Source organism: Elephas maximus, chromosome 2, assembly GCF_024166365.1.
Source record: "Elephas maximus indicus isolate mEleMax1 chromosome 2, mEleMax1 primary haplotype, whole genome shotgun sequence".
Lineage (NCBI taxonomy): Eukaryota > Metazoa > Chordata > Mammalia > Proboscidea > Elephantidae > Elephas > Elephas maximus.
Genome location: NC_064820.1, coordinates 187,086,761 through 187,111,803, shown reverse-complemented (window position 1 = coordinate 187,111,803; position 25,043 = coordinate 187,086,761). Strand labels below are relative to the sequence as shown.

The 25,043-nt window shown below is 46.1% G+C and overlaps 1 protein-coding gene across 2 annotated transcripts in view; it reads left to right on the top strand.

Annotated features, from left to right (window-relative positions):
• SLIT3 (slit guidance ligand 3) overlaps positions 1–25,043 on the top strand; it is a 783,747-nt gene that overhangs the window by 607,672 nt on the left and 151,032 nt on the right. For both annotated transcript variants that reach the window (XM_049874285.1, XM_049874284.1), the window contains exons 10-12: positions 8,225–8,296; positions 14,349–14,420; positions 18,929–19,000. In XM_049874285.1, coding sequence (XP_049730242.1) covers positions 8,225–8,296; positions 14,349–14,420; positions 18,929–19,000 — 216 coding nt within the window. The remainder of the gene's footprint in view (positions 1–8,224; positions 8,297–14,348; positions 14,421–18,928; positions 19,001–25,043) is intronic.

Here is a 25,043-nt window from a genome sequence, read left to right as displayed (position 1 = left end):
TCCAGTTATTACTGAGTTTTTCCTGATAGAGGTAAAATGAGAAAAAACAAGAACATTGTAACGAATTTTTCCATTAAACAAAAATATTCAGTTTAAGGTAGTATCCTTTATTGTGAGTTCATGGACTTCCTTGTTCTATTATTGTTGTTATTAAAAATCCCCTTTGTATTATAAAATGATGACCATTGAAGGCAGATTAGCAGGTGAGTGCTTTAACCATTGTTCCACCTGAGCTCCTTAGATTTTATATATATAAACAGTTGCATCAAGTCAATTCCAACTCATGACAGCCCCATGTGTGTCAGAGTAAAACTGTGTTCCACTGGGCTTTCAATGGCTGATTTTTCAGAAGGAGATCACCAGGCCTTTCTTTTCAGGTGTCTCAAGGTGTACTCCAACCTACAATCTTTGGGTTAGTAGGCAAGTGCATTACAATTAGCACCACGTAGGTACTTTATGTATTTATATCTAGCTATCTCGCTGTCAAACTTGCTATTTCTCGCTATCTGTCTCGCTATCTATATATATACACACATATTTATATAGATATGTATATATAGATTATATATATATATATAATGCACACACACAGAGATTGCCTCACTTGTCAAAGTAAAAGTTCTATAATCTCCTACCCTATGAAATCCAAAATCCTGAGAATGACCAGCCTAGCTAGACAATTTCCAGAAATAAGGAGCCACAGACAACAACTTGGCAGTGAAGAGTGTAAACCCAGGGGTTCAGGCCTACTCACATTCTATCTCTGGTTCTGCCTTGTAGCCACGGGCAAATAACTTTTTTGAGCCTCAGTTTCCTCAGCTGTCAAATGTGGAGGCTAATAAAAAAACAGAAAACCACACCCACTGCCATCGAGTCAATTCCCACTCATAACAACCCTACAGGACAGAGTAGAACTGCCCTATAGGGTTTCCGAGCAGCTGGTGGATTCGAACTACCAACCTTTCTATTAGTAGCCATAGCTCTTAACCACTGCATCACCAGGGCTCCAGACCTCCTTAATGGTTCTTGTAAAAGTTAAATCAGTGTATGCTGGAAAATGCTTAGCATCATGTCTGGCACGTTGGGTGGGTGACTTAGCCCACAAAAGTAATGGGTCCATGAAGTGAGATCAGTTTCTTGAAGGGCCGTGGTTAACAGAATCAGTTCTACAAGTAGACTAGCCACTTGCATTATAAACTGAGCCTGGTAGTAGCTCATCTGCGTGGAAATGTATATGGATGGGGTAATAAGCCCGCCCCTGCTTACCTGGCACCCACAGGCTACCAGATGGATCTCCTGGGCCTTCTTCCTCTCTTTCTGTACTTGCACGTTCTCTTCTGTAGTGAAATGAAGCTGCGAAATGAATGCAGATGAGGCAAGTCTCTATGGTTAGGGTAGTGGAGCCATGCCATGTAAGAGAAATTCTGGGAGGGAAACCTGCTTACTCCTTTGGGCAGCAAAGCCTGAGCCTAGGGACCTGTATGTTGGTCTGTTGTTGTTGTTGTGTGCCATTGAGTCAGTCCCTACAGGACCCAGTAGAACTGCCCCATAGGGTTTCCTAGGCTGTAATCTTTACAGGAGCAGCTCGTTCTTTTTTCCTGCAGAGCTACTGGGTGGGTTTGAACCGCCGACCTTTCAGTTAGCAGCCAAGCACTTAACCTTTGCGGCACCTGCAAGTCTTTAAAGTAGCTAAAACGCACCCTCTGAGCAATGAGAGAGGACCAGCAGATGGGGGAGGTTGAAAGGCATGAAAAAAGGGAATGGGGAGTTGAAACTGCAGGCTGAGCCCCAGGATGAATAGAAGGTATCTGATTTATCATCCAAGACACCTGAATTTTACTCTCTCTCTCTTTTTTTTTAAATATTTTATTGTAGCAAATTCATTTTCCAGTCAATAGTTCATATACAGATTGTTCCATGACATTGGTTGCAATGCACACAATGTGTCAGCACTCTCCCTATTTCCTCCCTGGGTTCCACTTTTCCATCTGGCAGGTTTCCCTGTCCCTCCTTACTTTCTCTTTTAATATCAAGAATCCCACCTCTTCTCCATAAAAAAAAAAAGTCCATACCACCTGTGTAATCCAGAGTTGTGCTTTTCCCTTAGGATGCTTGGCACCATATCAGCCTTCCACCCCCGCCCCCTCAATCCTTAGCTGTTAGCCATTCTCCTAAATCACCTTAACCTGGGGAGGGTTCTGCGCTTCCCCAACATTTTAGGTGGGACACCTCTCATGCAAAGCAGACTGGCAAACTCTCTTAGATTTTTTCAAAGCCAAGGCAGCTCAGAAGTATGTGTGCTGGACTCCCCACATAGCAGAGCCAGTTCCCCTAAAAATAGCTTTCTTCCCAAAAACCCGCGGTGAGATGGTTCACTGCAGATTTTTCTTGAACCTGAGCTCCATCAGCTGCACTGTTGCTTCCTGCTGCTCACTGGTGTTTTTCTGAACTGGCTCTATACTCCAGCAAGGAGGGATTCTAGTAAGAGCCAGAGACCCACAGACTCTTCTGTTTTGTGGTCTTCAGACTGCCCTCCAGGGTCCTGCCCTCTTGGGTCCTCATGGCTCCGGAAGGCATCTTGACATCCTCAACACTGCCCCTACCCTGTTCAATTTTTGTTCTACTCTTCTACATTGTGTTATCCAGAGTCTCATGCCCTCTACCGTAGCAGGTACATTGAGGTGATAGGGAATTAAACTCCTTTCCCAAAGGCTGTGGAGGGGATTAAATGCTGAGTCATATGTGAAAGCATCTAGGGAAAAAAAGTAACCTCACTGTCCACCCTGTCCCACCTCAATACCATTGTTTATCTGAGGTGGGGAGACACCTGCTGAATAAAAACAAATTATTTCCGCCATTACACTGGAGTCCTGGGTGGTGCAAACAGTTAATGTGCTTGACTGCTAACCAAAACGTGAAGGTCTGAGTCTACCCAGAGGTACCTCAGGAGAAAGCCTTGGTGATCTGCTTCTGAAAAATCAGCCACTGAAAACCCTATGGAGCACAGTTCAACTCTGACACTCATGGAGTCACCATAAGTTGGAGTCAACTCGAGGGCAGCTGTTTTTTGTTTTGTTTTGTTTTACACTGGTCACCAAGGAATTGAAAAGGGGGCAGGGTGGCTAAAAAGAAAACAGCAAAGGTAATGAAATGGCTGGAGGGCTCTGAGAGCCCCTATATCAGTGATTCTTGAAAAGTTCTGGGGGACTGTCACATAGAAGGTGAGGAGATGGGGTGGAAATGGGACAGGTGGTACAGAAGAGAAGCTGATCAGGTAACAAAATAGTTAGGAAGAGAGGCTTAGAGTGAACAGTCCTGGGTTTGAATGACAGTTCTGCCTCTTTGGGCAAGTTTCTTAACATCTCATCCCTCAGTTTCCCCCTTTGCAAAATGGGAGTGATAGTACCTACCTAAAGATTTTCCATGCAGAATAAGCAATAAAATGTGTAGAAAGTTAGCACAATGTTTAGAACCTGTTAGATGAAATCTCCAAAGCAAAAACAGGTATGCATATGTAAACATGTGTATACCATAGAATGGTTTTGTCTCAAGTTTCCATTCCATCCTTCATTCATTTTTTATAAGACGGGGGGAAAATTTTCCTCTGTTGGAGGTCTCTGAGATGTGGGGACAAGCATACAATAAAAATAGCAAACCTGGCTCTGTGTCTGCACCTCTGTTTTCCATAGGTAGTGCCAGGTGTTCTGCAGACAGAGGTTAGAAGTGGCTCATGTCAGATATGTCTACATTCCTCACCTTTGCTGTTGTCTGAGCATACAAACTCATTCAGGATGTCTAGGATTCACTGCCCTTCTCAAGAACCACCAGGAGCAAAGGTACAGAAAACGAGAGGCCAGAAAGGGGCGGCCCCAGAAGTTGATCCCAGAGTGTAACCTTGAGGGGAGCCTTCCCCTCTGCTCTATTCCAGGCACAGGAAACCATCAGGGACTGAACCTCTAGGCTCTGAGCTGTTATCTGGTCACCACCAAATGGCCCAGGATGACTTTGGGAAAGGATAAAGCTGGAGCTTCTTTTTTTCAGCAGAATCTAGGTGTCCTAGCAAGAGTTCACAAGTCAAAGAAAACCTAAGACAGACGGGAAAGAGTTAGGAATCATTGTTGAGTACCACCAAAGTGGCTTCTGGGTGTAGGCAGTATAGCCTAGGGGTTAAGAACTCAGGCACTGGAGTCACGCCGACCTGAGTTCAAGTCCCGGTTCTGCCATTTACTGCTACCTGACTTAGGCAAATTGACTTCTCTGTACTACAATTTCTTCATCCGTGAAATGGAGATGTTGATACAAAACCTGCTTCACAGTCCTGTTGAAAAGAATAACATGAGCCAGTGTGTGAAGGGCACAGTATCTGACATAAAAAAAAAAAAAAAAAAAAGCCCCTAATAAATGGTAGTTGTCCATCATCACCACCATTCTCACTATACTATCATCACCACCGCCACCATTAATATTTCATCCCAGCTCCAGAGCCTCTTTATAGAGGAACTCACAGCCAGGCCCCTCCACTAATCGTGGCCCTGCCATTCTCCCTGGCATTACGTTGACTTATGTATTGCCAGAAATGTAGTGTGTTCAGTCACATATTTGCAAATGACAGATCGTTAAGGAAGCATCCAAGGAGCTGGGGCAAATCAACACAGAAAGCAAATGACTGTAATTCCCATCAGATGTCCCCATTGCTTTTGCTGGTGCAGAAAGATGCTCGGATGTTTGATCTGTATGTTCATTTTTATGCTAGTTCTGTTAAATCAGTTTGCAGCTTGAAGAATGTTTGCAGACAAAGAAAGACTCATGTGCCAGTTAAGGGAGACCTGAAACAGCTGTTGGCTTCAGACACATCCCAAAATGTGACAGTTTGTGCTGATGCTAATACTTCTTTTTTGCCCTTTACAACTGATTTTTTCCACTGGGAGTATGGAGCATCATATCCTTTTTCCAGTCTGCAGGACTGGGCTCTGTGCAAACCCTACTGGGGGGTCCGGGTTACATAGAGACTTCATGTGTGAACATGCATTCACACACATATTTGTGCACACACACACACATGCTTGTGCACACACACCAGCCTTAGTCCCTTGACGGAGCAACTGTTTTCCCTGACCATAAGCTGGCAATGACCCAAAGGTGAAGGTGTCTCAACTCCAAAGGGGATTCAGTAAAGCTCAGTGAGGTAGTGTTTGGGCTTTGGAATCAGATGGATTTGGGTTTGAGTCCCAGCTCTAGCTCATCCTGGCTTTGTGAAGTTGGACAAGTGACTTACCCTCTCTGAACCTTGAGTTTCTCAAGTTCGAAGTGGGTCTGGTAATAACTACTTAGATCTGCCTCATGGAGGTGTAAATTTCTAGTTAACAATCTATGTAAAACTCTTATCCCAGTACCTGACATATAATAAGTGCTTGATATATATTAGGTCATTGTTATTATTATCCACATCCTTGCCTTTACATTTAAAGTATACCCACCATTTGTGACTACCCACAGACAAATCCCTAATGCCCTCTCAAGCAAGGTTAACTCAAATCATGCCATGACTTTGGCACTTGCTAAGAGGACAGATGTTCGTCCAGTCACCAAAGCAGCATCAGAAGCTGAGCGACAGTAGAGACCAAAACCATTCCCCAGAGTGAGCAAGTCTGGAGAGTCCAGGCCACAGACCGATGCCTCTGCCGGGCTAACAAGATAAGATTTGAATTCTTTGTTCAGAAATGACACCTGCACATCTATATCCATCCTCCCTCCCCTCTAAAGCCTTTTTACCTACTTCTGCAGAAACTGCAGAATATATCAGAATCAACGCTGTGGTCTTAATCCTGTAAACCTTTCTGTGACTTTGGGGAAACCTCTTTAGCCTCTGGGCCTCTGTCTTCAAAAAGAGACAGAGGCAGTGTGTCTACGAGGTGGAAACAGGGGGTCCTCAGTTCTGCTATTCCCAGCCCTGTGACTTCGGACAGGTTATTTGATCCCCCAAGTTTCATTTTCCTTACCCAAAAAATAGGGCCAGTAAGCTTACCTTGTACGGTAAGGATTAAAAGAGATGATAGCTGTCAACTAGACTCCCTAAAGGATAGTTCTTGTAAACATGGAAGCAATATAAATTTGATTCCGTAATAGACTAAGATAGACCATCTTGGGTTGGTCCTCCCTCTATCACTAGAGGAATTAAACTCCTTGGGAACAGCCACCACATCCTGCTCATTCTTAGTTTTTCTACCCATCACTAAAATGGCCATCAGCTGATTATGAACTACACAGAGAGCCAGCGTACCTCACACACCCAATGTTGACCTGGCTTGCATGGGCTCTTGGCCTGCAGCTGGGAGCAGTGAATCCTCTTGCCAAAGCTGAGCGAGTCGCCATCCTTCCAGACTGTGGCTCTGTCCAGAGGCATCATCCAGCAGAAATCTCTTGCCAAAGTGGCAGGTGAATCACAGGATTCCCAGGGAGCATTAGCCACCTGACTGGCAGCCCCAGAGATCCATGGAGCTGCTGCCTTGGCTGAGAAATCCCTGCTGAACTCTCCACCCAGCTGGAAAACAAGAATGTCCTTGGAGCTTCTCAGGCAAGGCAGCCTGCCTTGTGGGTGGCTGTATCCAGTAGCCCAGAGTCTCTGAGACCATGTGGCCAGCTTTCGTGGCCCACTGTGAGCCAGCCAGCCAGGCCCCTGCCCACTGGGCCTGCCCAGCCACCCTGTGCCCACATTCCCAGCAAAGCACCCTGCCCACCCCCCTTCAGCAGGGCACAAAGGCATTGTTAATAGACAGTGGCAGTCTCATTTGTAGACTCTATTCATCTGGCAGCCAAGAATGATCTGTCCTGATGCTCCCTCTCTCCCCTCACCCGCCCTTCCTCTTCCCCCTTGTCCCCCCTTCCTTTTGCCTGGAGAGTGATTTGTCTGTGTTATGGGTAGGCCTGACAAACCATTCCACATTAGCAGCTGAGATGTTGTTTGAAATGGGAAAATTGCTGGCAAACTGCTCCATTAGCTGTTCCAGTAACAAATACTCTGCTCCCCCAATGAAGATGAGATCGCAGAGGAACAAATTAATACGACTGTCTCCCCCACTCTGCAGTGGGGATTACTCTTCAAGATGAATGGGTTGGTCCCAGCTGAATGTGTATCCACTAGCCGTAGCTTCGGAGGGAGCTGGCCCTTCCCTGTATTGCTTCTGCTCCACCCCTTCACCCCCCGCCACACACACATTTTCGGTGTCTTCCCATCTGAGGGTTTGGGGAATATCCACACCCAATAAGGATGTGATGAAAAAATCCGCACCTGGGACAGAAGGAAGATGGATGGAGATGAGATGCTGAGCGTTCAGCCTGGACCAGGGCATCGTTCATCACCTCTAATCTAGGACCCACCTCCCCCTCACACCTGCTACTCACCACACCTGTTCATGGTGACGGAAAGTCATTTGAGGAATGAAAGAATAGAGAATGGGAAAGCTCACTCACTCCCCACAGCCCCATCTCCTCCAAGGAAGTCCTCGGCCCCAGGCCTACAGAATCTCTTGTTCATTTCAGAGTAGTAGGAGAGGAAACACTTCAAGGAAATCCCATGAGAGGTTAAAGCCCCAGACCTAACCCCAGTAGTAGCCCAGGGGGTGGTCCAGTCTGGGCCCAGGGGCCTACAGGATGTCAGGGAGTGGCTTGATGAATGTCCGACTGGGAACCTAAAGGCTTTAAGGCTGTTCCTCCACCATATCAGATCAGTCCATTGAAAACCCCAGCAGTGAAGTGAGCCATGGACATCTCTGCTGCACAATACCCCCATTAGGAGTGTGGTTGGGTATTTAACTGAAGGGTAACATGGTTCCATGACAGATGGGAATGGTTGGCCCGTGGTCCATCTCTTTTCAAAACTCTTCCTTCTCTTTATCCTTTTGATTTTTTGGAACTCTGGTTACTTCCTGAAGGTTTTTCTGAAGATGATGGCTTCCCCCAAAGGAAGTTTTTAATAAGCAACAACCGCAAGTCCTCAAGGAGAAGGCCCCTTTTGTAGTTCTCTTCAAGAAGCGTTAGACCCTTGAATGAGTACTCTGTATAACAGAACATGAGCTCTCTGGCTTCCTTGTCTCCTCCAACCAGAACTCCTGCCCTGTAATGAGAGAGACCATCTTGTCCTAAGGCCAGAGAAAGCAGTAGGCCTTCTCTAGTTACTTGTGGACAGGTGGCTGGTTAATTGACTGTCCTTTTTTCTGTTTCCTAGACGCCTGGAACAGAACTCCATCAAGTCCATCCCTGCAGGAGCCTTCACCCAGTATAAGAAACTGAAACGAATGTGAGTTTCCCTTGAAAAGAAATGGGCCCAAATGTTTTGTGCTGGGGTAATATGTAGTGTATAATGGCATCACATGTCTCCTAGGCAGTTCAGTTTCAGAGCTGGAATGCTGTCTTCAGATTGGGAGGTAAGGTTCAGAAGTGTTTTGTGTGAAGTGTGTCAGCTTAGACATGTAGATTTAAGGGCTCTCCAACCAGAAACCAAAAACTCAAATCCATTGCCATTAAGTTGATTCCGACTCATAGCGACCCTATAGGATGGGGTAGAACTGCTGCATAGGGTTTCCAAGGAGCGATTGGTGAATTCAAACTCTTGACTTTCTGGTTAGCAGATAAACACTTAACCACTGTGCCACCAGGGCTCCTCTCCAACCAGAGCAAAGTAAAATTGTCCGTGTGGAAGGTGGAAATGAGTTCGCCTAAAAAAACCATATCACAATTTTTATTGTCCCTTGACTTTGGCAGTTTCAGTAGAAACTTGTCAATGGTCCAGCATCTATCTACACTGCTGTTACTAGCAGCCCTACAACTGAGCATACATTCGCTTAACAAGTACCTACTGAATATCTACCATCTGCTGTGTGCAAGGTACTGTGCCAGGAGCTGTGGATGCAGCAGTGAACAAAAACAAAATCTGCTCTCATGGAGCTTACATTTGAGTGGGAGAACACAGAAAATAAGCCAATAAATATCAGAAAGCGATAAGTACCAAAAAAGTAAAACAAAAGAAGAGGAGAAGTGAGGGTGGAGTAACATTCTAGGCGAGTTAGCCAATGAAGGCCTGTATGTGCAGGTGACTTGAATGAAGGGAATAAATCATGAGGATTTCCCAGGAGAGAGGGTCCCAGGCAGTGGGAAGTGCAAATAAAAGGCCCTGGGGAGGGTACATGGATGGTTTTCAAACAGGGAGTAGGACAGTGTAGCTTGAGTGGAACGAGTGAAGGGGAAAGTATGTTGTGTTGGAGAGGTAGGTAGGGGCTAGATTGCGTGAAACCTTTAGACCATGATGAGGACTTTATATTATATTCCGAGTGAGATAAGAAGTCTTAGAGGTTTCTTATTCTCTGACAACATATGAATTGGCCATGATTATCCCCAACATCCCCATTACCGTTGTAACATCATACCAATGCCTGGTGACACCAACACTGCTGAAACTTCTTTCCCCCAGCAGCCATTGACAGCATCATTGCATCTGTGACCTCATTCCAATCATTGTGACAGTGTCATCATCATCCTTCCCCATCACATGATGACCCGGAGCACTACTCTGTGAGTCACTCAGAGCTGGGCTCTCTGAAGAGAGGGCAGTAAGATTCAGAAACAGCCTAACCATTGCTCTCATAGATTTTGAGAGTTTGGAATGAGACTCCTATCCCTTTTCTAGGGGAAGAAATCATCTGTCATAGCCCAGTAATCAAGGTACCATTTCCATTCTGCTCACTTTCTCTCTCTGGCCCCTCACAGAGGGAAGAGAGAGGGTGGGTAGAAATTTGCATAGACTGGATCCTGTGTTTTGCTTCCACTCCAAGCTGATTCATTGGTTTCCCTTGAGTGGGAGGGCCTATATTAAGGAGGTTAAGTATTTGTCGATTCCTTTCATGTTAAAAATAAACATCCCAGCGAAACAGTGGCATTGGTAGGCTTTACCCTCAGATCTCAGGAAGCCAACTTCCCATCTCCGTGGAAATCCAAACCAAATAAGATTTTCTCCTGGTGCAATTTCAGAAGTGGAAACCAGCATAATGAGCCAGCCCTAAGCATGTACTTCTTCCCTCCCCTTGGCAGTATTCCTGCTGGAGGAGCTGTATAAATATAGGTCTTAATATTTAAAACCTTGGGCCATTAATCTCATGGTGTCCCTGCTTCCCCAGCTCGTTCCCCAAGCCCCCCCCCCCATTCATTTTTAAAGCCCGGCTTGATTATGCAGCCAGATAGTAATTTCAGTGAAAAATGACAAGTTCACTCACTGCCCCAGCCTATATCTCTTGCATGATTTAAACTACTGCTCTAATTTTTTGTGAAGTCCAGGTAATTTAAAGCTTGGCTATGTTTCACTGTCCTTTCTCTGTCCTATTGGAGTCGCCATGATGTGTGCATTCAAAATTCATAAGACCTTCTCATTCAGGACCTGGAAAGTGAACGCAATTTTTGATCATTCCTGATGCTACTGACATTTATCACGATGCCTCTTTTTCCCCCAAGGGGATGGTGGTAGGGAAGAGAGACATCACTTGAAAATATTTCAATTAACAGAATTTCAGAAAACCAGACTGAAGTGCAGTGACTTGGGAAAAGTGAGGTCCCTGGTAAGAATGGATTTTAAAACCCTAAGTGTGAATTCCTCCTAGATGTGTCTGCCCAGTTTATCTCTAATATCTTACAGGAAGAAGTTTCCATCAACTTCCGTCAGTAGAACCACATCCCAATCTTGTCTCAAAAAAAAAAAAAAAATTCCCCCTGAATGAATGGCTTTGTCCCCACTTATTAACGCTACCTTAGTATAAAAAACAGTGTCAAGGTAGAGAAACCACTCATAGGGAGAAGAGAAGACTATGGAGAAACTTCTTGGTCTTACAAGATTGGTGAGCACTGACACCCGGAGGTTACACCTGTGTTGTTTGGCCAGCAGGGTCAGTTAAGAGTTCTTTTCATTTAAATACCTGTGTTTTCATAGGCTCTAGAACTTCCTGTTGTCTCATACAGACCAAGCAATTTACACATTATGTTCCCTGCTGGGCCCTTGAAGGCACCTGAATTTTTCATCTCCATTCTGCAGAGCCTGGAAAGGCTATTCCCTCTTGGCCATCCAGTTTATAAGCCCGAGAGGACTGGGACAGGTCCTGAGATGGACCAAATTCTAAAACAAAGGCCTAAAGCATGGCCCAGGGATCATCTGCATAGGAATCACCTGGAGATTTGTTAAATATGAAGATTCCCACCACCCACCCCTGCCTACTAAACCAGATTCTCTGTGGGTGCATTTTAATGAGCACCCTAGTAAGATTTGAAAGAGGGAAGTGCTGGTTCAGAGGTAGAATCCTCGTCTTCCATTCTGAGCCAGTGCACCTTATGCGCAGCTATCACCCATCTGTCACTAGAGGCTCATGTGTTGCTATGATGCTGGACAGGTTTCAGCAGAACTTTCAGACTAAGATAGAATAAGAAAGAAAGTCCTGGCAATCGACTTCTGAAAAATTAGCCAATGCAAACCCTGTGGATCACAACAGTTCAATCCCTTTGTGCATGGGGTCACCATGAGTTGGGGGTCAACTTGACAGCAGCTAACAACAGAATTTGTGAACCATTGGTCAAAAGTGACCAAAACACCCGAGATCATTTCCAGGACCACCTGGCTGTAAATTGGAAAGGCCCAATCACAGAGATCAGCAGGTAGCTGAAGCCCTCCCCAGGTCTGCCTTCATGCCAAGGCCCACTGCATTCCATCACAGTGAAGTAGAAGGAAGAGCCCAGAGCTGAGAGTCGGGAGACTTGAGATCCCTGCTTTGTACCTAAATAGCTGTGCAAGTCTCCTGTGCCTCAAGGTCCTTCACCTCTCAGGGCTGCTGTTTACTCCCTGTAGGATTCAGACTAAGTGACCACCAGGGTCAGTTCCCAGCTAAAGTATCCCGTCACCAATTTCCACTCACCATCATCTTCAAAACCACATTCCGCCCCATGCTGTAGGGAGAGAGAGGTCAGAAAGTCTAGTTGTGGACTGAGCACCAGTTTCCCTTCACAGGGCTAAAGCAGGGAGTTTCCACACTGCTCACAGAATTTCCTCTTCATGTTAGAAGTCTAGGCACATCCCAGGAGCAGGGAAAAAAACAGGGCTTCCAACCGGTTCATTCCAGTACAACACCCTGCTGAGAATTTGCCTTTCCACCCCAGATAGACTGAATCAGAATCTACATTTTAACAAGATCTTCAGATGATTCTTACAGGCGTATACCTAAGAATCACCTGGGGATCTTGTTAAAATGTAGATTCTAGTTCAGTCTATCTGGGGTGGAAAGGCAGATTCTTAGCAGGGAGTAGAACTGGAATGAACTGGTGCGAAGCCCTTGGAAAAAAGCAAACCCAGTCCCTTTCAATAGCCTGACCAGAGCACAGAGCGGTGCACTTGCCTGAAATGCTGTGTTAGGAAGCCACGCTGCAGGCGAGCGAGATTAGGCTAATCCTGGGGCATTTGCTTGTTAAGATCCTTATACGAAAATGGAGAGCTGAAGAAAAGCCCCGTGTAAGCTGGCGTGTTTGCAAGCACAATGTGGATTTGTTCGAGGCGATCTTGCCAGCTAAAGGGATAAGCTCGACAGCTGTGCCGAAGAAGTCTTAACCTGTGACGTATCTTTCAACTACAGGCTTGGGAAGCTGGGTGAGAGGGAAGCAGAGGCCCAGGCAAAGGTGGTCACGCGGCCCCTTCGAAGGCTATTAGGAGAAGGATGGAAACAGGCCTGAGGAGCCGCCCCCAGCGAGTGCTTAAGAGGCTAGGGGGCTGGGGGGGCTGGCTCGCTGGAGGCAATTGCTCAAGAATCTGCTTAGATGCGCGTTCTTCTCAATATTCCCTCATCTCCTCTTTGTTGACCCTCCAAGACCCCAGCTCTCCCTTTTCTGCTCAAAAGCAGAGACCGATTGATTTATGCTGTTAAAGAAAAAGAACTGAGAGGTTTGTTGTGGCTGTAAATTGGAGCTCCCCTCCTTCCAGTGACAGGAGCCCAGAGGCCATCCCTGAGCTAATGGCTCTGAGAGAAAGAATTCCCCTCAGTAAAGGGCCATTCCCAAGAACTGGGTGACCGGATCTCAGAAGTCGTGGGGTGCTGAGCAGCCTCAGGGCCTCTGAGGAGGAGCTGGGGTGGGAGCAATTCCTTCAGCCAGGTTAGCTGCCCGTGGACCGGGGTTTGTAAGATTCTAACACACAGCATCCCTCCCCATCTCCTTACCCCACAGCCCCAGACATCACTGCCCTGGGCTTGCTCTTGTGTGAGCAACACTGGCAATGACAAATCCACGTCTCAAAGGTGTCCCCGGAGACTCTCGTGATGTGCGTACATCACACAGCCCGGAGGCTGCACCAAGCCAGACAGATTCTTAAGTCACTGCCCCAAACCTCCTTTCAGGTCAGGAAGGAAAAGTCACTGGGGAGGTGAAATGACTCAGAACTTTCAGAGAAAAAAATAAACCTTTCCTGAGGCATAAAGCAAGAAAATGATGTTAAAGGGAACCCTGCCTGTAGTGGGATGAGGCAGGTTCCTATTTCATTGATGCTATTAATTGCTTAGTAATTTGACCCAGAAGGGAGCCCTGGTGGCGCAGTGGTGCTCGGCTGCTAACCAAAAGGTCGGTAGTTCAAACCCACCAGCTGCTCCATGAGAGAAAGATGTGGCAGTCTGCTTCCATCAAGATTCCAGCCTTGGAAACCCTGTGGGGCAGTTCTATTCTGTCCTATAGGGTCACTATGAGTTAGAATTAACTCAATGGCTGTGGGTTTGGTTTTGGTTTAATGTGACCTAGAAGGTCCCTGAGTGGTGGGGCAAACAGTTTGCACTTGACTGCTTAACCTAAGAAGGTTAACAGTTTGAACCCACCCAGTGGTGCTGCAGAAAAAGTCCTGGCAATCTGTTTCCGTAAAGACTACAGCAAAGAAAACCCCATGGAGCATAGTTCTGCTCTGACATACATGGGGTCACCGTGAGTCAGAATGAACCTGATGGCAACGTGTTTAAAAAAAAAAAAAATTTTTTTTTTTTTTTTTTTTTTTTGTTTTAAGACAAGGTCCTAATTTGACTGGGCTCACAGACTTGTGGCCATATGTCAAGGTCAAGATGCCATAAGAGACCATTCTTTGAAAATCAAGAAGTGTGATACAAGCGCAGTATGTTATTATCACGAGACAGTTAAACTGAATGTTCTTCAAGCACCTTCTATTGCACTATGAACAAATACATTGATTAACTCCTCCAATTCTCAATGCCTGAAAAGCTGGATTCACACATAGGAATGGCCTCATCACGCCTATGACCTGTGCTCTCAGACTTTCCCATTAATGTTTTCAGAGACATCAGCAAGAATCAGATCTCGGACATCGCTCCGGATGCTTTCCAGGGCCTGAAATCGCTCACCTCGCTGTAAGTGTGGAGCAGAGTCGCAAGGAGGGGTGGGCAAGGGACAGACGTGTCTATATTTTTCAAGAGGTGTTTATCAAGGCTTTATGTTCCCGTACACACTTGTGGCAACCTGGTAAAAGAAACAAATATTTCTTCAGGGGAAATTGATCCTGGGGAATATTTCTACAGCCCAAATGCATTATTTTTATTGATTAAGTGCCCGGCAGCTTTTCCCAGTTATTGGCTTCTAATTCCAATGCATCTTCTCTCTCTTCTCGCTCCCCCTCCCATCCCACATGCTGCAAAGTACTGTCTCCAGGGAGAACGGAAGGAGAGAATTTTACTATGTGTTTATTACCAACATACCCGTTTCCTTCCCATTTCTATACCTTTTTCAAGGAGGGAGCCAATTTTCTTCCCCTGGTTTTCAGGCTTTCTCTCCGGACCAACCTTACGGCCATGGTTCTGAAAAAGCATCCACTCCCTCTCGTAACCCTGCCTTTCCTTGATTTTGAAAACCCTTGGGCAGCCTACTGGGTAGAACCAAAGCCTCACCCGACGGTAGGCTCAGAGACCCACAAGGGGAGGGAAGTGTGGGGTGTTGTCCTGATTCTATCAGTGAGTCATGGTGTGACATAGAGAATGTCAGTTGGGTCTTCTATGTGTGTTCCCTCACAGGTGAAATGGGGACGGTGATACCTTTCCTACACCCAATGTGCATTGTCCTGTAGTTGTTCTCCCTATGTACCATGGAGTCAGTTCTGACTCATAGCAACCCTAAAGGACAGAGTAGAGCTGCTGCATAGGGTTTCCAAGGAACAGCTGGTAGATTCGAACTGCCAACCTTTTGGTTAGTAGCCAAGCTCTTAAACACTGCACCACCAGGGCTCCCTAGAGAAGAAATTAAATAATGATTTTTATGATTACAGTAAGAACAATAATTGGCAGCACTTACTGAGCACTTGATGTCCCTGGGTGGCACAAACGGTTCAGAGTTTGGCTGCTAGCCAAAAGGTTGGTGGTTCAGGTGCACCCAGGTGTCTCAGAAGAAAAGTCTGGCGATTTATTTCTGAAAAATCGGCCTTTGAAAACCCTATAGAGCATAGTTTTACCCTGACACAGGATTTCCAGGAGTCAGAGTTGACCCCATAGCAACTGGTTTGTTTTGGTGTTTTGGTTTACTGGGTACTTACTGTATACCAGGTACTATTACTGGCACTTACTGTATACCAGGTACTATTCTAGAGGCTGACAGGTTTAATCCTCACAACCATCTTGTAACATAGAATCAATTGTCATCTCTTTTACAGAGATTGGGTAGCTTAAGTTCCATTAAAGCAGGAATTTTTATTTCTTTTGATCCTGGCCGTCTCCCTGGCACCTTAAACAGTACCTGGCACATAGTTATTGTATCAAAAAAGTTTGTTGAACAAATGAATGTAGCTTATCCAAGGTCCACAGTAACAAGTGGGAGAAGCAAGATTTGGGCCAAGGAACCCAAGCTCCTGATCCCCATGGTATGTTGCCCCAGAAGATAATGTGAAATGAGTATCAAAAGGTACAATGAAGGTGTCGTAGTTGATGCTATGTATATCATCTGGTACCCTGCCCACCTAGGGAACAGCAAGGACCCCCCAGAGACAGGATGTTTACACCCTGCATCTGCACGCAACCTGTCTGCTTTTGTTTATGAGTCAGGAGGTAGCAAGAGACACGCTTTTCCCCCACCTGCCCCATCCCATTGGCAAAGGGCTGAGAACAGGGCCAGGGAAGTCTCTGATTTAGCTGCTGCCTGCTGCTTGCAGAGTAAATTAGTTTCATTTATCGAATAGAACATCTGGCTGGAATATCAAAAGACAGGATTGTGGGTGAGATTAGTGCCTGCTTATTGTGCGAAGATCACAGAGGAGAAGGGAGAGAGGCCACCCGCCACCAGGATCCTCTCCCTGTCCCCGCCATCCTATTCCCGGTGTCTGCTTTCCCTCTGCCAGGATTTGGGAATAGTCTGGGGATAGTGAGATGCTTCCTGTCTTGCAGGAAAAGAAATTCTAAATCCAATGGTCAGTCATGAAATTGACATGCCACTGGCCCATTTTGAAATATATTGGGGCATTGTTTATGGGAAGTGCCTCTTACTGTCAATTTATTCATTCATCCATTGAGTAGATACCTACTGTGTATTAAGAGTATTACAGGCACTGAGAATGTTTCAGTGAACTCAACAGACAGGACCCTTGGTCTCGTGATGCTTACAGCTGAACACAAACACACTCAATTCAAGATAAGGAGTGGCCGAGGTAAAGGGTCAGAAAGCATTCACTCCATCCTTATCTGTGTTCATTCATCCATCCATTTGACAAATAGTTATTGTGCTAGTCCCTGTTCTAGGCTCCAGAGACCCAGCCACAAACAAGCCACATAACGTCCCCACACATTCAAGGGGTGAGGGCACAGAAAACTTTAATATATATGTACTGTGATGTTCAGTGGTAGAATTCTCACCTGCCATGGAGAAGACCCTGGTTGGATTCCCAACCAATGTAGCTCAAGCACAGCCACCACCCATTTGTCACTGGAGGCTTGTGTGTTGCTGAACAGGTTTCAGCAGAGCTTCCAGACTAAGATGGACTAGAAAGAAAAACCTGGCAATCTACTCGCAAAAATCAACCAATGAAAACCCTGTGAATCACAATGGTCTGATCCACAAACCAATCATGAGGATGGCGCAGGACGGTGTTTCATTCCATTGTACATGAGATCGCCATGAGTCGAGGCTGACTTGGCAGCAGCTAACAACAACAAGATAATGTGACATAATGATAAGTGCTATAAAGAAATGGAAACAGGGAGACAGGTGGGGTGAGAAGGGTGAATATCAACTGCAATATCCAGGGAAAGCCTCTTGAGGAGATATTTGAACTCAGGCCTTAAAGGCAAGAAGAAGGGAGTCAAGGAAAGATCTGGGGAAAGCCAAACAGGTCTACACTCAAACACCATGAAGTGGACAAGTAGCAAGTATCAGGCCCCTTCAGGCCACCAGTGAGTGGTCTTGACCCACAAGCTCAGAGACGGCCAAGACTGAGGAGTGATGGCTGCTGTGAGCACCCTTCACTCCAAGGCCCCAACCTGACACGCCACCAGCTTCCGACACACTAGAAGTTCTGACATCAGCCGAGACAAGCAGACAGACAGGGACATTACCACATTTGGCACAGTGAGTGGTGGAACATTAATATGAATTACAAATGGGAGCCTAAGCCATCATGCTGACTTTTATTTAGTCATTAATTTGTTGAAACATTAATGAAACACACCCGGAGGCTGAGGGAGATGCTCACTCTTCACTCCCAGCGACATCTGGAAATGGGGGGTTTAGTTTATCGCTCCCATTTACTATTTCCTCATCCTAATATTTTGCCTCCTCAAAGAAGCATAATTGCCTGGATTTGCAATCCAAGTGGAAATTGAATATTACATTCACTCACGGCACTTTGAGGACCAGGAGGAGATTTAAAAAAAAAAAAAAAAAAAAGGCATGCTCCTTAACCCAGTTCCCTCCATTTCTGAGGAGGCTGAGCCCAAGAGACAGCAAAGTCTGTGCTGTGGATGAGAGCAGAGAGTCCCACAGAGTACCCTCAGCTTCTGTGCTGAAGACCAGCAAGGCCAGTCACAGAGATCCCAGGCCTCACAGATGTTAGTCACCAAAGACCTGGCCCAGGGAGATGGTAGATTGGAAAGAGAGAGGGGTAAAAGGACCCGGGATTCCTAGGTACCTGGAGTCCAAAGGACAGAAAAGGGGATGGAAAGTAGAGGCTGCCGTCACTCCAACACAACAATTCCTTGCTTCTTAGTTTTTCCTCAGAGATAGTCCTTGACTCCGCAACCCCAGAGCCATCTGGATATGACCCCAGATGCCCAAAAGCCCTGTCTAGATAGATGATTAAAGGACTTGGCTCAGGAATTCCTAGGATGCAATGGGATATTAAAAGGAAGCGTTCCATAGGCTGGGCTCGGCCTGATCGATACCCATTGAAGACGAGAAGACACAGGGCCAGCCAGCTTCCCACGCACCTTGCTTATTGTCAGGGTGTGAGTCATATTAGCAGCTCAGGGAGACACCACAAAGGGGCTGATTCTTCCTGTTGTGGATTATTGATTGGGCCGGGCTGCTCAGGAGTGAAGAGGATGCAGCCTGTTTCTCCTTGCCTCCCACATAGCCTCCCCCCGCCCCACCACCACCCAACCCAGTCCCTGCCTCTGTCTCACCGAATCCCTGGAAGGGGAAATGGGAGGGGAGAGATTGGCTTGGACCCAGGGCTTCCGTTAGAGCCACACACCCACTGAAGTCTAACAGCGTAACCTTCATGTGCCATGACTGCTGGGGAAAGGATGAGATGGGGCGGGGAAGGAGATGTCCTGAGATCCTGCATCCAGGGTGAATAGTTAGCCAAGGTGACACCCTTCTACGTGAGTGGGTTCCAGTGGCCTCATACCCGTGATGACCTCTGTCTTTGCCCACTCTCTTTCAGGGTGCTCTACGGGAACAAGATCACCGAGATTGCCAAGGGACTGTTTGATGGGCTGGTGTCCCTACAGCTGCTGTGAGTAGCAACCTTGTCACTGTTGTGTCTCTGGGGCTGTTTGCAGGCTCTGTCCTGAACATTTTCAGCAATACTCTGGAGAGTTCTTCTTATGATTTGATGCACTCCAAAAGGAAAAAAATTCTGAGCTGCCCACCTCTCACCTCCATCGCCTCATTTTTTGTGGGAGACCCAGGAGTTGGCCAGGGAGAGGGCCAAGGTCAATATGAACAAACGTAATGATATAGCTCAGGACACTGGCTTAGGTATGACTCACTAACCATAGGGCTAGAAATTAGGAGGAGTTGAATCCTACAAAGGGAAGCATCTTGCAGGGATGTGCTAGGAATTTAGGGAATTAAAACATTCTCACATCAAATTCTAATAACAAAAGCTGAAACAAAGCTATTGATGGGCATGTGACCTTGAATGTGGGTTGCTGGTGGGGAGGGGTGGTGGAGAAATAATTAGAGAAGAGCACAGTCAGTCACCCAGGCGACTCTATCTGGCTAAGATCCAGCGGAGGTGGAGAAGAGTTTATTTGATTTAAAGGAAGATTTGTTGCCTGGAATTTTAAGCTCTGATACTATTTATTTGCATTTATTTCATTCTGGTCAGTTGAGCTTAAATGTTTGAGGAAGATAATTGAACTCTGATGTGGAGAGGCAAGAAAAGGAATTGAGCTCTTACTATTTATTTTAAGATTTTATGATCAGAGGAAGGTTGTGTCTGATTTGTATCAGGTAGCTACTGTGAGTGTGGGAGCGTGTGTGTATCCACACAAGTTTGTGACTGCTCTGCGACTGTCACAATTCCTATCGGTAACTGTGCAAAGTCGGTTTGATCTTGAGTAACCTCTGAGCAGAGGAGAATACCAAGTCTCAGAGAGGTAGATGACTCACCCTAGGTCACATAGCAAAATGAGTTGGAAACTGGCGTAGAACTTCTAAGGTTCTGTGGCTCAGAGTGAGCCCAGCTTTCTGAACAGCATATGATGTATGTTCGAAAAGGTGTGTATCTTCTTTTCTTAGTGCTGCTGTAACTGAAATACCACAAGTGGGTGGTTTTAAAGAACAGAAATTCATTTTCTCAAAATTTAGGAGGCTGGAAGTCCAAATTCAGGGCTCCATGTCTAGGGGAAGGCTCTGTGTGTCGTCTCTGACGGAAGATCTCTCAGTTCCTATAGACTGGGCATTCCTTGGCGATCTCCAATGTGGCGTGTATCTCCTCCTCTGTTTCTGCTTGCTTCTCTGCCTGATTTGCTCTTTTTATATCTCACAAGGGAGTAGATTTCAGATACACCCTACACAGATACGGCCTTATTAACATAACGAAGAAAACTCTTGTTCCCCAAATGGGATTCCCACAGGTAAAGGGGTTAGAATTTCAACACATATTTTGGGGGGACACAATTCAATCCATAACTGTGCATCTGAGTATGGGTGTGAGTGTGCATATGTATGTGTGTGTATCTTTTTAAAATCACCTCTAGACCACAGACAGTGAGGAAGGGGCCTGGGCCTCCCTGCTTCCCAGGTGCAGCTAAGAGAAGCTGCATGATGAGTTTGCAGGCCCTGCAAGTAGTCAAGCTGGGTCCCTAGGAGTAGGTGGGAGGTGCAGGAGCAGGGGCGGAATGGCCTGTAAGCAAGGTACGCACGGGCTTACTTGTGTATCCTTGCTAACCTATAGGGCACAATTTCACATGGGTTTCACCACAGAGCAGTGGCTAGGCTTGTTTCTATGAAACTGAAAGCAAGAGAGAGAAAAATCTTGATCTTTTTCTCTGCATCTGTCCCCGTCCCTTGTCTCCACAGCAGTCTCACTCTGTGGGTCTCTACGTGTGCAGATTCATGTACAAAGGTGCCAGCCCTCAGTGGGCCTTTAAGGCTATTAGAATGGCAAGCCAGCACTCTGTGGGGAGCTGGGTGTTTCACAGATGGTATTTTTTGCTTGCAGCAAAGAAACTGTAAGTTATAACTTTGACCATAAGGCTAGTTAACTGTAGCTATTAATCCCTTGAAAGAAGAATAACAATAGCATCCTGCCTTTACGCAGATTTTCGGGTGGTACGTTCCACTGGGCTGGTGTGCCTGTCCTTTTACAATCTGTGTGTCTGTGTGTGCAGAGGAAAATGCCCTTTGCAAGCATTAAGGAGACTCACAAGATAACACACATCTAAGTGCCTGCCACAGTGCCTAGCATGAGGCAAAAACTCAATAAATGCATATTTTTAAAAAAATGACACTTAGCCCAGCTCCAAGCTGATAGCAGTCGTGAAGTTAACAAAACTTTGCACGAGCTGGAAAGGCAACCCAGCTCACTGTCACCGTTTTGAGCAGATGGAATTGAGCAGCTGAGGGGTAAAGACAAAGACCATCTCCCCTCTCTCGAGACCACAAGTTGACACAACTCAGACAGACTCCCTTTCTGGACAGAACCAGCAACCCAGGCTTGGGTCGCCATCACTGTTGTTTGACCTGCTGTCAGGCAGTTGGAAAATGGGTCCTGATTAGATCTAATTTAGCGTTCATTCCGCTGTAGATTGGATTTCTCCTTGTTAGACTGGAGACACTCTGATAAGAAGGTTCTGATTAGAATACCCCGGTAGTCTGGGTAATTTCCTCTTCTTTGACATGAAGGGGTTTATGTGAGAGGTTGGTGTGTTTTCTTCTTCTGTCTCATTTAAGTTACAGGTCCATTGCAGATCCAAGGCCTCTTTGCCACACAGAGTGGTCCTGAATATTTCCTTTTTGGCTCTTGCCGTAACGCTGTCAGTAATACAGTGGGACAGTAGAGTAAGCTTGTCCCACCGCCCCTTCCCCATTTCTCTGGACTTCCCTCTATTCCCCCAAGCTTACCCAGCACCGTGTGTGTGTGCGCGCGTGCCTGTACGCGCGCGCACGTGGCCAGCCCCCCTGGTGGTTTACATGGCGTGTTCATTGGGGCAGATGGCCAGCACTAATAGTAGAATATCTCAGGCTTAGAGATTCACAGAGGCGAAAGCAAATGAATCCATATGGACAAACTTCCATGGTCTTGGGAGATGCCACTCAACCTGACACCCTGTCCTCTGGAGCCTCACGAGCGTCACCTCCTTTAGTTAAATTTCCAAACTCTTAGAGTTCAAAGGGACCTTCAGGCTCCGAGCACAGCCTCCCACCCAGCTGGTGCAAAGATCTCTCCATGCACTCAGACTAAGCCTCCTATCGCTGATTTGCTGTTGGTTTCTGTGATAAGTTGTCACTGCACACTTAAAGGTTAGAAAACTCTTTCTTATATTAAACCTCAAGAACGGCCTCTGGGAAACTCAGAAAAGTCTATTATCACCGTCTTCAAATGTTTGAAAATAGCTAGTATGTCTCCCTGTAGTTAATCCTAAACAGGCTCTGTTCCTGCAGCCATTCATTATATAAACACACATTCATTGTTAATTACTAACAACTCTTTTCTTTTTGAGGGGAGGCAAGGTAGGCTGCCAGCTTCCCTCCTTAGAGCGGGCTGCTAGCAAGTGAGTTGGGTGCCGATTTGGACAAGAAGAATTATGTTAAGAGACTTCCTCCTCAACCACTAAGAGCTGAAATATCCCCGAAGGAGGCATCTCAGAACCCAAGGTTAGGATAGGACATGTCACCAGGTACGTGGCCCCCACTCCAAGGATGGGAGCAGGTGAATTGCCAGAGAAGTGACCTGTACTTTTCTTGCAAACTCTATCCTTCTCCTCGCTGCAAGCTCAAGGTCAATGTTCTTGCTCCTCTCTATTCCCTTGCCCGCCCAGACTCAGAGGCTCTGGGATGACTGTGGAGATGGTGAGCCTATATGGGCACCAGCTGGATGTGTCCCACATCCCTTGCCTGACAGCTCAGAGCTCTGTCCTCCCCAAAGCAGGAAAGCAGTCAGTGTGTCACGGGGCTGTAAGTTCCTCCCCTGATGGACAGCTGCAAGCTGTGCTCTAACAGCTCCCCAAGGGAATAAAAAGCATGCATTTAGCCCTCATTGATGGCGTGCATGGGAAAGTCACCTGAGTGGGGAGTGCCGTCATTTGAGGGGGAAGCTTTCGTGTAAATACTGGCCACAGTAGATTTTAAATATGCTCCAGAAGGTCTTAAAACAAACCCAGCTGTCTTAGGACTGGAATAAGCAGGGCTTTGAACCAATTCATTCTGATTCAAACCTATGCTGAGAATTTACTTTTCCACCCCAGATATACTGAATCAGAACCTACATTTTAACAAGATTCACAGGTGATTCTTATGTATAATGAATTTTGAGAACCACTGCTCTACTAGTGCTTCTCAGAATTGGTCCCTAACTAGCAGCGTTAGCATTGCCTGGGAACTTGTTGCAGCCCTCATGGTACAGCGGTTAAGAGCTCAGCTGCTAACCAAAAAGTTGGCAGTTTGATTTCATCAACCGCTCCTTAGAAGCCCTCTAGGGCAGTTCTACTCTGTCCTATAGGTTGCTATGAGTCAGAATTAACTCAAAGGCAACAGTTGTTTTTTCTAGGGGCGGGGTATAGCTTGTTAGAAATGCAAATTGTAAGACCGAATTGGTTGGAAGCCCTGAAAATAAATTAAGACAATGGAGACACCTATTGTTCAGTTTTCTTGGAAGGCAGACAAGACCATTTGAAGAGCTTGGTGTCTGCCAAGCAACATGTCAATTATAGAGCAGTGAGTAACATTTCACTGCTACTGCTGCCATTACTGCAGATAATAATAGCAGCTAACAATTATTGAATACTTAATATGCTGCAGGACCTGTGCTAAGCAATTTCATATGTATCATCTCATTTCATCTTTACAATGCTTGTTGTTGGTGTTAGTTGCTGTCAAGTTAGCTTCAACTAATGAGGACTCCATGTACAACAGAACGAAATGTTGCCTGGTCCTGTGCCATCTTCATAAATATTGGTATGCTCAAGTCCATTGTTACAGCCACTGTGTATTTCGAGTGTCTTCCAACCCAGTGGGCTCATCTTCCAGCACTATATCAGACAGCATTCTATTATAATCCGTAGGGTTTTCAGTGCCCAATTTTCAGAAGTAGATCACCAGGCCCTTCTTCCTAGTCTCTCTTAGTCTGGAAGCTCTGCTGAAACCTGTCCACCATGGGTGACCCTGCTAGTATTTGAAATACTGGTGGCATAGCTTTCAGCATCATAGCAACACTCAAGCCACCAGAGTCTGACAAGCAGGTAGTTGACAACAACGCTAAGAGGAAGGTATTGTTGAAAGGCCCATTTTATGTAGGGAAAAACAGAGGCACTGAAGAGTTAAGTATCTTGACCATTGTCACTCAGCATGTAAATGACAGAGCCAGGATTGGAACCTAGGCAGTCTGACTCCAGAGTCCATGCCGTTTACGACAATACCATCCTGTCAGAGAGTTGTGCTTCAGACCCAGTCACCAGCAGATCTGCAGAGCCAGTTCTGTGATAGGAGAACAACTGCCTCACTAGCTCTAACCAAGGAGAACATGCTGCTGAAATGATTGTTAATCAACCCCTCTTCTTACGATTCAACCTAAGTAATAAGTTGCTATCTCCATGAAACTTTCTCTGGGTTCATTGTCATCACATTAATGTTTGTCCTGATACCAGGCAACTGCTCGTGTTTAAAGACTCAGTTGAGGTGGGATGCTAAGAATTCTCTCTACCAGTAGAAGCCAGCTTACTTGGTGACAGATTACTGAGAGGAATCTTTATTCACCTGTGTACCTGGCGCTTCCTAAGGAAAGCCTGTGAGAGACTTACATTCTGGAATCATTCCATGCTTGGTCACTGAGGAAGTGGTTCACTCCTCTTAAAGGACTGAGTAGGAGCCAGGTGGCAATCAGATAAGAAAGTGTCTACCCTAGTAGCTGTTGGGGGAGGGAGGAGGCAAGCCATTCACAAATGGGTAAGGCCTGTTCTTCTGATAGCCAAGCAATTGGCTCTCCCTGTCAGGTCTCCCTATGACTCTATAGGAAAAGCGCACTTACACCTTCTTCACATGCCCTGCTGTGTCAGGGAGAGTGGAAGAAGGTCTTGTTTTTCTGACGGGCCACCCGAAGGCATTGCTGCATT